The sequence below is a fragment of the Hypanus sabinus genome, chromosome 8 (genome assembly GCF_030144855.1).
Source record: "Hypanus sabinus isolate sHypSab1 chromosome 8, sHypSab1.hap1, whole genome shotgun sequence".
NCBI lineage: Eukaryota > Metazoa > Chordata > Chondrichthyes > Myliobatiformes > Dasyatidae > Hypanus > Hypanus sabinus.
In genome coordinates, this window is record NC_082713.1 from 157292898 (window position 1) to 157306371 (window position 13474).

The 13474-nt window shown below is 40.8% G+C and overlaps 1 protein-coding gene across 1 annotated transcript in view; it reads left to right on the plus strand.

The window, feature by feature from the left end:
- Positions 1 to 13474, plus strand: part of ing3 (inhibitor of growth family, member 3) — a 43378-nt gene that overhangs the window by 543 nt on the left and 29361 nt on the right. Inside the window, exons 3-4 of the mRNA XM_059978317.1 lie at positions 2589 to 2689; positions 9967 to 10032. Coding sequence (XP_059834300.1) covers positions 2589 to 2689; positions 9967 to 10032 — 167 coding nt within the window. The remainder of the gene's footprint in view (positions 1 to 2588; positions 2690 to 9966; positions 10033 to 13474) is intronic.

A 13474-nucleotide genomic window follows, 5' to 3' on the forward strand; every position in this document is an offset into this window, starting at 1 on the left:
CAGTGCAATATTATCAATAAAGAACTACCCCCCCCCCCACAGTTACTCTCAATCCACATGTAAAGAAAAGTTGAGCACAATGTTCTACTTTGGTGTCATTAAGTAGGAGTAGGCATAATCCGATCACTTGCTCTTACCACTTTTATTTCTTTATATTGTGAGGCTGCGGTCGGCATGAGAAGAGTTGTGCTAGCATGCACCATAGCAACAGCGTGCCCAGTTCCATCTGCTTATTGCTTTACCTCCGAGGAAGTTTTTCTCCAAGCTTGGATCGTGCTTTTAATGTAATCCACGGTGCAAACGTTTTAAATGGGAATTGTGCACGCAGTCTTAATGAAAAATTTTCATGCCCTCTGTAAGAAATATATAGGTCATTTTCTAAGTTGACGTTTAGCTGTCTGCACAGTTAAAACATTAAAAGTAATGAAGGATTGCGTTATTTTTAGGTGTTGCACAGTGCCCACCCATTGAATAATGAAATATCCAACTATAGAAAAAAGTTTTTGTTTTTTTGTAAATGAGTTCTGAGGTTGAGTACATATGGGTTAGGATATTTATTTTTTTAATTGCGCAATAAATGGGAAAATGCAATTTAATTTTTTAAATACGGATTAGTAACTAACAATAAATAAAGATTTTTTTTCAACGTATTCGACTTTTTAATGAGTTTATGCTTCTGCAAATTCTTATTACAACTACTCTACTGCCAGCTTTTGGTCAGTACTGCTTAAACATGTGCAAGTTGAGTTTGAGTCTGATTAAAACCTGATTCGATTTCCATGCACATTGAATAAAAGTTTATAGCTGTTGGCATTTAAGCAGAGTCACTTAACAGAAGCTATAATTAACCCTTCAAAATGTTGAATTAATTTTGAAATTGTCCAATTAATTAAATTGACACAAATTGATGGGATTATGTTATTTTTGTTATTATTATCCCACTGATCAAACTTGCTGTGATAGCTACCCCCACGACTATTTTAATAAATTGTACGATATGAAACTGCAGTATTTTGCTGAGTTTTTTTTTCCACAAAGCTTTCAAGTATGAATTGGTCTGAGGCTGATTCAATTCAAATTAATAATACTGTATAGTCATAAAACACGAACCAATTTGATAAACATTCAAAAACAGTATTACAAACCACATGCATTAGCAGATTTTTATCTAGGCATTTTTCCCCATTTCTAAAATATGCTAGTTTTGTTAATGGATGTAGCAGCTGAATCTGGGAAGAAAAGAGTATCTTCTAAATATTCACTAGAAACCATGGACTAAAGTTGAGATGGTGAGAATTAAGGAATATGAAATTTTAAAAAATCTGCAAATGTTAGAAATTGGAAGTAAAAAGAGAATATCTTGGATAATGGCAGTAGGTTAGGGAGCATCTGTAGAAAAAAACAGTTAACATCAAGTCAAAGATGCTTTAAAGAGAGCTTTAATCTGAAGCATTAACTCAGTTTCTCTGTCCACAGATACAGCAATATCTATTGTTTTATGAGATCACTATTTCATGAAAACACTTAATTTTCAAATTTTTTCAATACCCATTAGTCCTTTATATTCTATAAAAGCACAATTTGATTTTTAAAATTTTGATTAGTATGTTTTCTTTAGAATGGGAACATCCTTTGAAATACCTTTAATATACATAATTATCTTTTGCTACATTATTGGTTACATAATTTTGCATTCTTGCTGGCAATCCACTCTGGAGAGGTTTTCTCTTTTGGTATTGTCAAAGACTCCATGATCTTTATCATACTTTTTCAACTGCTGGAAGCAAAGTTCAAAATTTAACAATTACTGTTCTAGTGGAAGGACCTTAGCACCTATGAGAAGGGTTTAGAAGATTGACTGCCTCAAGATGTAATTAGTTTGTGATCCTTTTAAAAATCTTGTGCACCTCACAAGTCTTTCAAAACATCCTTAAATAATGTAGTAAAATGAGAAAAAAAAACTAAATAGTAATCTAATAAATGTAACAGAAGATAAAGAAAGTAAAGTAGTGAAAGTAGATAAACTTGTTTGCAACTTCCTATTCAGTGATGCACGTAATGTATCTTGATATGTAATGGCAGCTTGAGTAATAAGTAAGTGCTGCATTTTATCATCTACATTAACTCTTTATTTTTAACTGCATCTTAATTGAGTTGAGGTATTTAAACAGATATACTTGAAAAATAGTATAAACTTTTGTACGTCTAATACCCACCAGAGAAAGAAATGGGCAAAGTTTCATTGTCAACAGTCAAAATTGTGTGGTGGTCTCTCAATTAGTATTAATTATAGAGTGGCAGTGGCCAATTTTAAACTGTAATCATAATCAAATTATCAGTTAATCATCGCTATTACAGTACCAAGTTCTTTTGTAAAGATCTACTTTAAACCAAAAACTTGCAATTGAGATGCTCCTTCATTGGATTTGATTTCTTTTATTATAAACCAATCTGAACATCAGAAAATTTAATAAGATCCCATTTCATTTACTTTTCCTAATGATGAACTATCAAAAACATTAAAGTAGATTAAATCTACTTCCCATGTAGTTTGTGAAAATAACTGGTTTTCTTTCCTTCCCACATAGATGCAATGGATCAGTTAGAACAAAGAGTGAATGAGTTCTTTATCAATGCAAAAAAGAACAAGCCAGAATGGAGAGAGGAACAGATGGAAGCAATAAAGAAGGCAAGTACCTTTGGGTTAATTTTTAATAATAAGTAAAATATTCATTGTATATCAAAGAATTTTAACCTAGTGTAATGTTGTAAAATCATATATGTTAATCTAACAATATCAACAACTTAATAAAATTTTTTCAGTTGTAATGTTTTCTCCTTTGACCAGTTTTCTGCCTTTCCTCATTTGACAAACTATCCCATCTAATCCCTTTACAGTATGGGAATCTCAGTCCATATGGGGAAAGTTAAAATCATCTACAATCACTTTATATTTCTTGGAACTGTCTGCTCTCTCTCTACAAGTTTACTCCTCTAAATCCTGCTAAGGATTTGGAGGTCTACAGTTTAAACCCATTAACATGGTTATCCCTTTCTTATTCCTCCGTTCCATCCTTATTGGCTCAGTAGGTAAGCCTTCCAGTATACCCTCTCTAAGCACTGCCATGATGAGTAATGCCACCCCTCCTCCTCGAATACCTCCCCCTCAATCAAATGTAAAACAATGGAACCCTGGAACATTGAATTGGCAGTCCTGCTCTCCTACAATCAAGTTTCACTAATGGCTACAACATTGTAATTCCATTTGCTATTCCGTGTTCTAAGTTCAGAATCAGGTTTATTATTATTGACATACGTTTTGCGGCAGCAGTACAGTGCAACCCAAAAAATTGGCATACGTTATAAAAAGAAATATAAAAAATAAATAAGTGGTTCAAAAAGAGATCAATACACCTGGTGTCTACGGCCATTCAGAAATCGGACGGCAGAGGAAAAGAAGTTATTCCTAAAAAACTATTCAGGCTCCTGTACCTTCTCCCTGATGGTAGTACGTAATGAGAAAAGGGTATGTCCTGGATGGTGAGAGTCCTCAACGATGGATGCTGCCTTCTTGAGGCATTGCATTTTAAAGCTATCCTTGATGGTGAGGAGGTTTGTGCTCATCATGTGTTTTACCTACAATACATCTCGCATTGAAATATATGCAACTTGGAACATTAGTCCCACTTTGCTCAACAGTTTGGTTTTGGCTGTGCAGGTAGGCTTAACATTCACTACTCCACAGCCACTCCAGTTGCTGACCTGCCACTCTGGTTCTCACTGCCCCTGCAATTCTAGTTTTAATCCCCTGGTGCAGCACTTGCAAACCTTCCCATCGGATATTGGTCACCCTCCGATTCAGGTGCAAACCGACCTTTCTGTGCAGGTACCACCTTCCCTGGAGGAGAAACTAATGATCCAAAAACCTAAAACCCTCCCTCTTGCATCATCTGCTTAGTCACATGTTAAACTGCATTACCTTCCTATTTCTGGTACAGATAGCAATCCTACGATCACCACCCTGGAGGTCCTGTTCTTTAATTTAACACCCAACTCCTGACTCTTTGCAGCACCTCATCTCTCTTCCTGCCTATGTCATTAGTACCAATGTGGATGACGACCTCTGGCTGCTCATTTTCACCCTTAAGAACGCTATGAACTTTTTCTTTGACTTCCCTGATCATGGCATCTGGGAAGCAACATACCAACTGTGAGTCGCATTCTCATTCACAGAGTCTTCTGTCTGTCTCTTTTCCACTTCTAAGCCACAGAACCAGACTCAGTGCCAGAAACCTTACAGCTTTGGCTTTCCTCTGCTAGGTAATTTCTCTCCCTCCCCCTACAGTATCCAAAGCGATATACTTATTGAGGGGAGCAGCCACATGGGTACCCAGCAGTGACTGCCTATTCATGATAGTCACCCAGTTATCTGCTTCCTGCAACTTTGGAGTATGTAGCTGCCTCCCTGGAGATCTCACTGATTTACCACATCATGCAAGACTAGCACTCCATCAATGTTCACTCTTAGTTTGTAATGACCAGTGTGCTCAAAGATCTTGTGCTACGCAATTTTTTTGTTCGGTGACAACACGTGTGCACTGAATTTTTTATATAGAGATATTAATTTTAAACATTGTCAATTAGAACTTTGATCTTGTCTGGGTTTGATCATTTTCATTCTCGCCGGAGGTTTTGCACACTGCCCATATGCAATTTGCTTCTCAATGATTTTTAAAAAGCCAAGTTTCCAAATCTCACTCCACTTCTTCCCACTTGCAAATTCTGCAGCAACTTTTGCATCATGACAACTCAAGCAGAGAACACCAGTTTCTGTATTGTACATAAATATTTCTCATAGCTCCACCTTCTTGACCTTGTGAGCTTTCAGTGTAGCAGCTTCGACTGTTTCATTAAATGAACTAGCAGTTCTTTTGTGCTTCACACCCTTTGCTTCTTTGGAATTTGTCATAGTGAATCAATAATTTCTTCAATAAAAACAGTATAAATAAGCCAGTTCTAAAATCTGCAGACAAATCATCACATACTCCATGTTGTCAACTTCGTCAGCATCAGAAACAGAAAAAGGAAATGTGATTGACTATGATTGTGAAATACACTTAACATGGCAACAAAGTAGAGGGTGACCTTACGTGTGCCGTTTAAATTCCTGTGCCTCTCTCAGTAGACCTCAGCTCCACATGATAAGGACCTGATGAAGGGTCTTGACTCAAAACGTCATCTGTGTACTGTTTTCCGTAGATGCTGCCTGGCCTGCTGAGTTCCTTCAGTATTTTGTGTGCGTTGATTTGGATTTCCAGCATCTGCAAATTTTCTCGTTTGGGTTACCTTCAATACTCTTTACATTGAAATAGATCTATCTCACAACGTTAATCTCACTATCTTTATCAACCAGTTGATTTCTGTTTTGAATGTAGGCTTAATGTCTAATTTTCTCAAAGCCACTGCACTGGCTGCCCTGCACTCTGGTTCCCACTCCCCTCCTACAATTCTGTTTTAAACCTCCCCCCACCTGGGTGACATCAGCAAAGCTTCCTGCAAAGTTATTGGTCCCCCTCTTGTTCACATGCAAACTGTCCCATCTGTACAGGTCCTACCTGCACTGGAAGACAGCCCAATGATCCAAATACCTGAAGCCCTCCCTCTTGCACCATCCCCTTAGCCATGTGTTAAACTACAATATCTTCCCATTTCTTAGATCATTAAGGAACATTTTGTCTTCCTTTTTAATTAGATGATTACTGACTAAAAGTGTCTAAATTCCTTAATTACTTCTAAGGCAGATACTGGCAATGAAAATCCATGAAATAAAGTCCACATGATAAATCCATTCTCAAATTGTAAGTTTAGTGTATGAACAGAAGAAACACCAGTTTCTTCAGATATATTATATGTAAAGGTTGATTTATACTTGTGCGTCGCATCTACGCCTTGGGTATCGCGTACCCTACGCCGTACCTACACTGTACCTTACGCCGTAGGGTGACGTGCACCTCTCCAGAAAAGTTACTTACGTGTCACAGTGACACAGACCACAACAATTGTGATTGGTCTGCTTGGTAGCATTGCATTTCCGGTTGCTTCTTCTGCGTCATGTTTGTAGGCTGTGCGTACACCTACACTGATATGAAATAGATGAACCAGATGGTCATATCTACCTGCCGACATGCAACACTGTTTCAAATGCATTTCCTTGTCCGTGTCTCTCACGAAGAAACTCAACACAGTGGCATAGAAACCACCGCCAAATAGTGTTTTGGCTCACACCAACGCATGCTCGCGACAGCGTAGGCTGCGGCGTAGCCCGTACACACAAGTTTTAATCAGCCTTAAAGGAAAGGCTAGAGTAGATATTGGACCACTGGAAAATGATGCTGGAGAGGTCATAATGAGGGACAAGGAAATGATGGACGAACTGATAAAGTCTTTTGCATTGGTCTTCACTGTCGAAGACACTAGTGGTATGCCAGAAGTTCAAGAGTGTCAGGGAGCAGAAGTGAATGAAATGCTTGGAGAAGCTGAAAGGTCTGAAGGTAGATAAGTCACCTTGATCAGATGGTCTGTTTTTCAAGAATCAGTGGATTCTGGCATGGTTCCAGAGGAATGGAAAATTGCAAATGTCACGTCACTCATCAAGAAGGAAGAGGCACAAGAAAGGAAATTACAGGCCATACAGGGAAATGTTGGAGTCCATTGTTAGGGATGTGATTTCAAGGTACTTGGAGACACATGATAAAGTAGGTTAAGTCAGCATGGTTTCCTTAAAGGAATATCTTACCTGACAAATCTGTAGGAATTCTTTGAGGAAATAACAAGTGGGATAGACAAAGGAGTGTTGTATACAAAATGGATGTTGTATACTCGGATTTTCAGAAGGCCTTTGATGAGGTGCCACATATGAGGCTGTTTAACAAGTTAAAACCCCATAGTATTACAGGAAGGATTCTAACATGGATAGAACATTGGCTGATTGGTAGGAGGAAAGAATGGGAATAAAAGGAGCTTTTTCTGGTTGGCTGCTGGAGACTAGTGGTGTTCCACAGGAGTATGTGTTGCGACTGCTTCTTATAATGTTATATATCAGTGATTTGGATGACAGAATTGATAGCTTTCTGACAAAGTTTGTGGATGATACGAAGGTAGATGGAGGGGCAGGTATGTTGAGGAAGCAGGGAGGCTGCAGGATGACTTAAACTGATTTGGAGAATGAACAAAGAAGTGGCAGATGGAATACAGTGTCAGGAAGTGTATGAGTATTGTTAAGTACCCCGTAACTGGGTCACTTACCAGCAAAGATAGAGAGGTCCGTTGAAGTCTGATGGTAATATTTTTAACAATATTTATTGATAAAGATACACAAAAATAATATCAATGCAAACATACAGATAATATAAGTCATATAAGTCGTTGGGAGTTGATTTCCCCGTTGTTAGCTAAAAACTGTTCTTCCGTGGTAAAGGCCCACCGATTCTGGGGCAAATGGAAGCGGACACACGTGGACTTCCCACTGGCTTTTGCTATTACGGGATCGCTAACGTTTCTTCTGGTGCGTCTGAGGGGCTGTTCCCACAGACCCTCTTTTATCCTGACTCACAGGGTCTCAGATGTCAATCAGGCTGGGATGATGCAATCCCTCCACCAACCTCCCCCTTGGTTCATTGCCTGGGGGATTCGATGCATTGTACAGGATTCAATACACAATTCCGTCTCCAAGAGACAATAGCCGGTATCGATGGCTCCGTTTTTCGGAGGCCAGGACACATTCCAACTCTTTGTGGATTCTGCATGTCTTTCTCTCATTTCCTGGGTTTCCTGAACTGACTCAATAGTGATCTTGCAATTCTCACAAAGGAGGGGGCTACCCCGCACCCTTCGGCCCCTCAGAGCTGTGGCACATTCGTAACAGTATTTGGTACTGAAAGACAGAAGTAGTTTGCCAATGTCTCAAAGTAGTTTGCTAGTGTCTCACCCACCCTACCTGCATTCACAGTTGGTGATGAAAAGCTGTCAGTAGTGCTATCTTTCAGACGGAGCGCATTCTGTCTGAGGGTAGCAGCATTGACAATGACATCCAGAGCCGCATCGAACAGGTATCAGCTGTCTTTGGGAGACTTCGGCGTAGAGTCTTTCAGAACAGGAGCCTTCGTCCCTCCACAAAGGTCGCTGTATACCAAGCAGTCTGTGTCACCACCCTCCTTTATGGCTGTGAAGCTTGGGTAACCAACAGCCATCACATCAAGTCCTTGGAACGCTTCCACAGAAGCTGCCTTCAGCACATCCTAAGAATTACTTGGCGTGAGCAGGTGCCTCACACTGAAATACTTGTAAAGACCAACTGCAGAAGTATTGAGGCCATGATCACCCAGCGTCTGTAACAGTGGCTGGGGCAAGTGATAAGGATGCACCCATGTCGGCTACCCCGCAGAGTGTTATACGGCCAGCCACTTCATGGTCGATGCTCAGCTGGAGGGCTGAAGAAGCGCTATAAGAATCAGATGAAGAATGCTTTAAGGAAGTGCAAGATCAGACCTGAGGACCTGTCGGATGTTGCTGCTGACTGTAACACTTGGCAGCTGTGTAGGGATGGGGTTCGTATTCTGGAGTCTTAAATATAGTCTTAAGTGGCAAAAAAAACTAGCATTGAAAAATCAATTTTAAGTTACTATGGAAGAACAGTGAACATAGATTTAGGCCAGTTAGAAGTGTGGGCTGAAAGATGGCAGATGAAGTTTAATACTGATAAGTGTGAGGTGCTACATTTTGGTAGGAATAATCAAAATAGGACATACATGGTAAATGGTGGGCATTGAAGAATGCAGTAGAACAAAGTGATCTAGGAGTAATGGTGCATAGTTCCCTGAAGGTGGAATCTCGTGTGGATAGGGTGGTGAAGAAAGCTTTTGGTATGCTGGCCTTTATAAATCAGAGCATTGAGTATAGGATTTGGGATGTAATATTAAAATTGTACAAGGCATTGGTGAGGCCGAATTTGGAGTATTGTGTGCAGTTCTGGTCACCGAATTATTAGAAAGATGTCAACAAAATAGAGAGAGTACAGAGAAGATTTACTAGGATGTTACCTGTGTTTCAGCACCTAAGTTACAGAGAAAGGTTGAACAAGTTAGGTCTTTATTCTTTGGAGCGTAGAAGGTTGAGGGGGGACTTGATAGTGGTATTTAAAATTATGCGGGGGGGGGGTAGATAGAGTTGATGTGCACAGACTTTTTCCATTGAGAGTAGGAGAGATTCAAACAAGAGGACATGAGTTGACGGGCAAAAGTTTAGGGGTAACACGAGGGGGCACTTCTTTACTCAGAGACTGGTAGCTGTGTGGAACGAGCTTCCAGTAGAAATGGTAGAGGCAGGTTCGATTTTGTCATTAAAAAAAAAATTGGATAGGTATATGGACAGGAAAGGAATGGAGGATTATGGGCTGATTGCAGGTCGGTGAGAGTAAGTGTTTGGCACGGACTACAAGGGCCGAGATGGCCTGTTTCCGTGCTGTAATTGTTATATGGTTATATATCTGTACACTTTATGCAAACTCTGTTGTTACCGTATCAAGCACCTTAAATTGACCAAGTTGTAAAGCTTCTGAAGCTATATCAAACCATTCATATGACAACATGTGCAGCAGAAAGTTAATTATTTTAAAATAATTAAAATATTTAAATAAATGGGACTTGTGAATTGGTAAAGCTTAATATTAATAGTTTCGCAATTGTAATATCAAATTTATAGTCTTATAGGTATCTGCTTTCAGTCGTGTTTCTTAATCTGAAATTCTTGAAAAATTTTGTATTCAGTAATAGACAATTGGATAATTAAATAACTTAAAATAGTTCATAGCAGTTTTAGGCAAACCTTTAAAAAGAAAAAGTTACCTTGCCATTTTTTTCTTTAGCAGTATTTAATAATTGTATTTTTAATGTCTTTATCCTTTTATAGGACTACTATAAAGCCTTGGAAGATGCTGATGAAAAAGTCCAGTTAGCAAATCAAATTTATGATTTGGTGAGTAAATGTCAAATTGTATCTTTTAAAGTTCAAACCAATCTCCAGCATCTACATATGTCTACCAATAATATCTGGAAATACATTGCAATTAAGAGGAAATTTTAAAGATCACCTGTCCAAAATTATTAACACTTATTAATTGCAATCATTCTGCCTGGCAAAATGCTTTAACTTTTTTTAAAAAAGTGACTTTTGAAGTGTTTTCCATACCTATAAAAATATTCATTTATTGCTTAAAAATATATAATTATATATCAAGTCAAGTCAACTTTTATTGTCATTACGACCATAACTGCTGGTACAGTACATAGTAAAAATGAAACAATGTTTTTCAGGACCATGGTGTTACATGACAGTACAAAAAACTAGACTGAACTATGTAATAAAAAAAAACCACAGAGAAAGCTACACTAGACTATAGACCTACACTGGACTGCTTAAAGTGCACAAAAACAGTGCAGGCAAATAATATAAATAAATAATAGATAATAAACAGGACAGTAAGGCAAGATGTCAGTCCAAGCTTCAGGTATTGAGGAGTCTGATAGCTTGGGGGAAGAAACTGTTACATAGTCTGGTTCTGAGAGCCCGAATGCTTCGGAGCCTTTTCCCAGACGGCAGGAGGGAGAAGAGATTGTATGAGGGGTGCATGGGGTCCTTCATAATGCTGTTTCCTTTGCGGATGCAGTGTGTAGTGTAAATGTCCTTGATGGCAGGAAGAAAGACCCCGATGATCTTCTCAGCTGACCTCACTATCCGCTGCAGGGTTTTGTGATCTGAGATGGTGCAATTTCTGAACCAGGCAGTGATGCAGCTGCTCAGGATGCTCTCAATACAACCCCTGTAGAATGTGATGAGGATAGAGGGTGGGAGATGGACTTTCCTCAGCCTTCACAAAAAGTAGAGACGCTGCTGGGCTTTCTTTGCTATGGAGCTGGTGATGAGGGACCAGGTGAGATTCTCCGTCAGGTGATCACCAAGAAATTTGGTGCTGTTTACGATTTCTACCAAGGACCGTTGATGTTCAGTGGGGAGTGAGCCCTCCTGAAGTCAACAACCATCTCTTTTGTTCACATTAAGAGACAGGTTGCTGGCTCTGCACCAGTCCGTTAGCCGCTGCACCTCCTCTCTGTAAGCTGACTCAACATTCTTGCTGATGAGACCCACCACGGTCGTGTCATCGGCGAACTTGATGATATGGTTCGAGCTGTGTGTTGCAGCACAGTCGTGGGTCAGCAGAGTGAACAGCAGTGGACTGAGCATGCAACCCTGGGGAGCCCCCGTGCTCAGTGTGATGGTGTTGGAGATGCTGCTCCCAATCCGGACTGACTGAGATCTCCCAGTCAGGAAGTCTAGGATCCAGTTGCAGAGGGAGGTGTTCAGGCCCAGTAGGCTCAGCTTTCCAATCAGTTTCTGAGGGATGACTGTGTTGAACACTGAACTCAAGTCTATGAACAGCATCTGAACATATGTGTCTTTTTTGTCCAGGTTAGAGCCAGGTGGAGGGTGGTGGCAATGGCCTCATCTGCTGAGCATTTGGGACGGTACGCAAACTGCAGGGGGTCCAGTGAGGGGGGCAGCAGGGTCTTGATATGCCTCATGACGAGCCTCTCGAAACACTTCATGATGATGGATGTAAGTGCAACCGGATGGTAGTCGTTTAGGCAGGACACTGAAGACTTCTTTGGCACAGGAACGATGGTGGCGGCCTTCAAGCACGTTGGAATGGTGGCAATGCTCAGGGAGATGTTGAAGATGTCAGTGAGAACATCAGCTAGCTGGTCTGCACATCCTCTGAGCACTCTACCAGGGATGTTGTCTGGTCCAGCAGCCTTCTGTGGGTTGACCCTGCACAGGGTTCTTCTCACATCAGCCACGGAGAGACACAGCACCTGGTCATTTGTAGGAGGGGTGGACTTCCTCGCCGCCACGTCATTTTCCACCTCAAACCGGGCGTAGATGTAATTCAGCGCATTTGGGAGGGAGGCATCACCTGCACAGTCAGGTGATGTTGTCTTGTAATTGGTGATGTCCTGGATGCCCTTCCACATGCACCGCGTGTCGTTGCTGTCCTGGAAGTGACGGTGGATTAGCTGGGTATGTGCACGCTTTGCCTCTCTGATAGCTCGGAACAGTTTGGCCCTTGCTGTCATTAGGGCTGCCTTGTCACCTGCTCTGAAGGCGGAGTCGCGGGACCTCAGCAGCGCATGCACTTCTGCGGTCATCCATGGCTTCTGGTTGGCACATATAGTGATGGTCTTGCACAGGGTAACATCATCCATGCACTTGCTGATGTAGCTGGTCACTGATGCTGTGTACTCCTCTAAATTGGTAGAGTCGCCATTGGTTGCAGCCTTCCTGAACATGTGCCAGTCAGTGTGCTCAAAGCAGTCTTGAAGAGCAGAGATGGCTCCTGCTGGCCAGGTTTTCACCTGCTTCTGAACTGGTTTGAAGCACCTGACGAGCAGTCTATATGCTGGGATTAGCATAACAGGGATGTGGTCTGGGTATCTGAGGTGGGGGTGGGGCTCTGCCCGGTATGCGTCGGGGATGTTTGTGTAAACCAGATCCAATACGTTCTCCCCTCTTGTTGCAAAGTCCACGTACTGATGGAATTTGAGGAGCACTGACTTAAAATCACCGGCGACAATAAACAGACCATCAGGGTGTGCATTCTGCAGTTCGCTAATAGCCCCGTACGGTTCACAGAACGCCTCCTTAGCATTAGCACTGGGGGGGAACGTAGACACCGAATATAAGAATAGAGGTGAATTCCTGCAGCAAATAAAATGGTCTTCATTGAACTGCCACAAACTCCACTAGTGATGAGCAGTGTCTGGAAACCAGCACAGAGTTCTTACACCATTCCGTGTTGATGTAAACACACAAGCCACCACCGCGAGCCTTACCGGAGACAGTTGCATCTCTGTCCATGTATTTCAAGCATTTTACCCTCAGTTGATCGTATCTCCCATAGAAGATGACTACAAGAATTAAAATCAGTTGGAAATCAAGGTATATCCACAATGTACAAGAAATTTGCAAAAGGGAGAATTATAGTGTTCAGGTCAGAATTCTTGTTATCTGTATCAGTAACACATTCTTTTCCCCAAAAATGAAATCCACACTTCATAGTGAATTAATCTTGAATATTTCCTCCAAGGTGTTTTAACAATGGAATCTCTCTTTCATTGGCTACAATGGAACATGGTCACAACAAGTTTTCACATTACTTTGTCTAATGACAAGTCTTTGTACCGCTTAATTTGTAAACTTTTAGCAACACACACAAAATGCTGTAGGAACTCAACAGGTTAGGCAGCATCAATGGAAAAGAGTGCAGTTGATGTCTTGGGCCGAAGACGTTTGGCAGGACTTGTAAACTTTTAAGCCTGTATTTTTAGCGGGTATTAACATAATTAGCTCAGAGTTATCACAT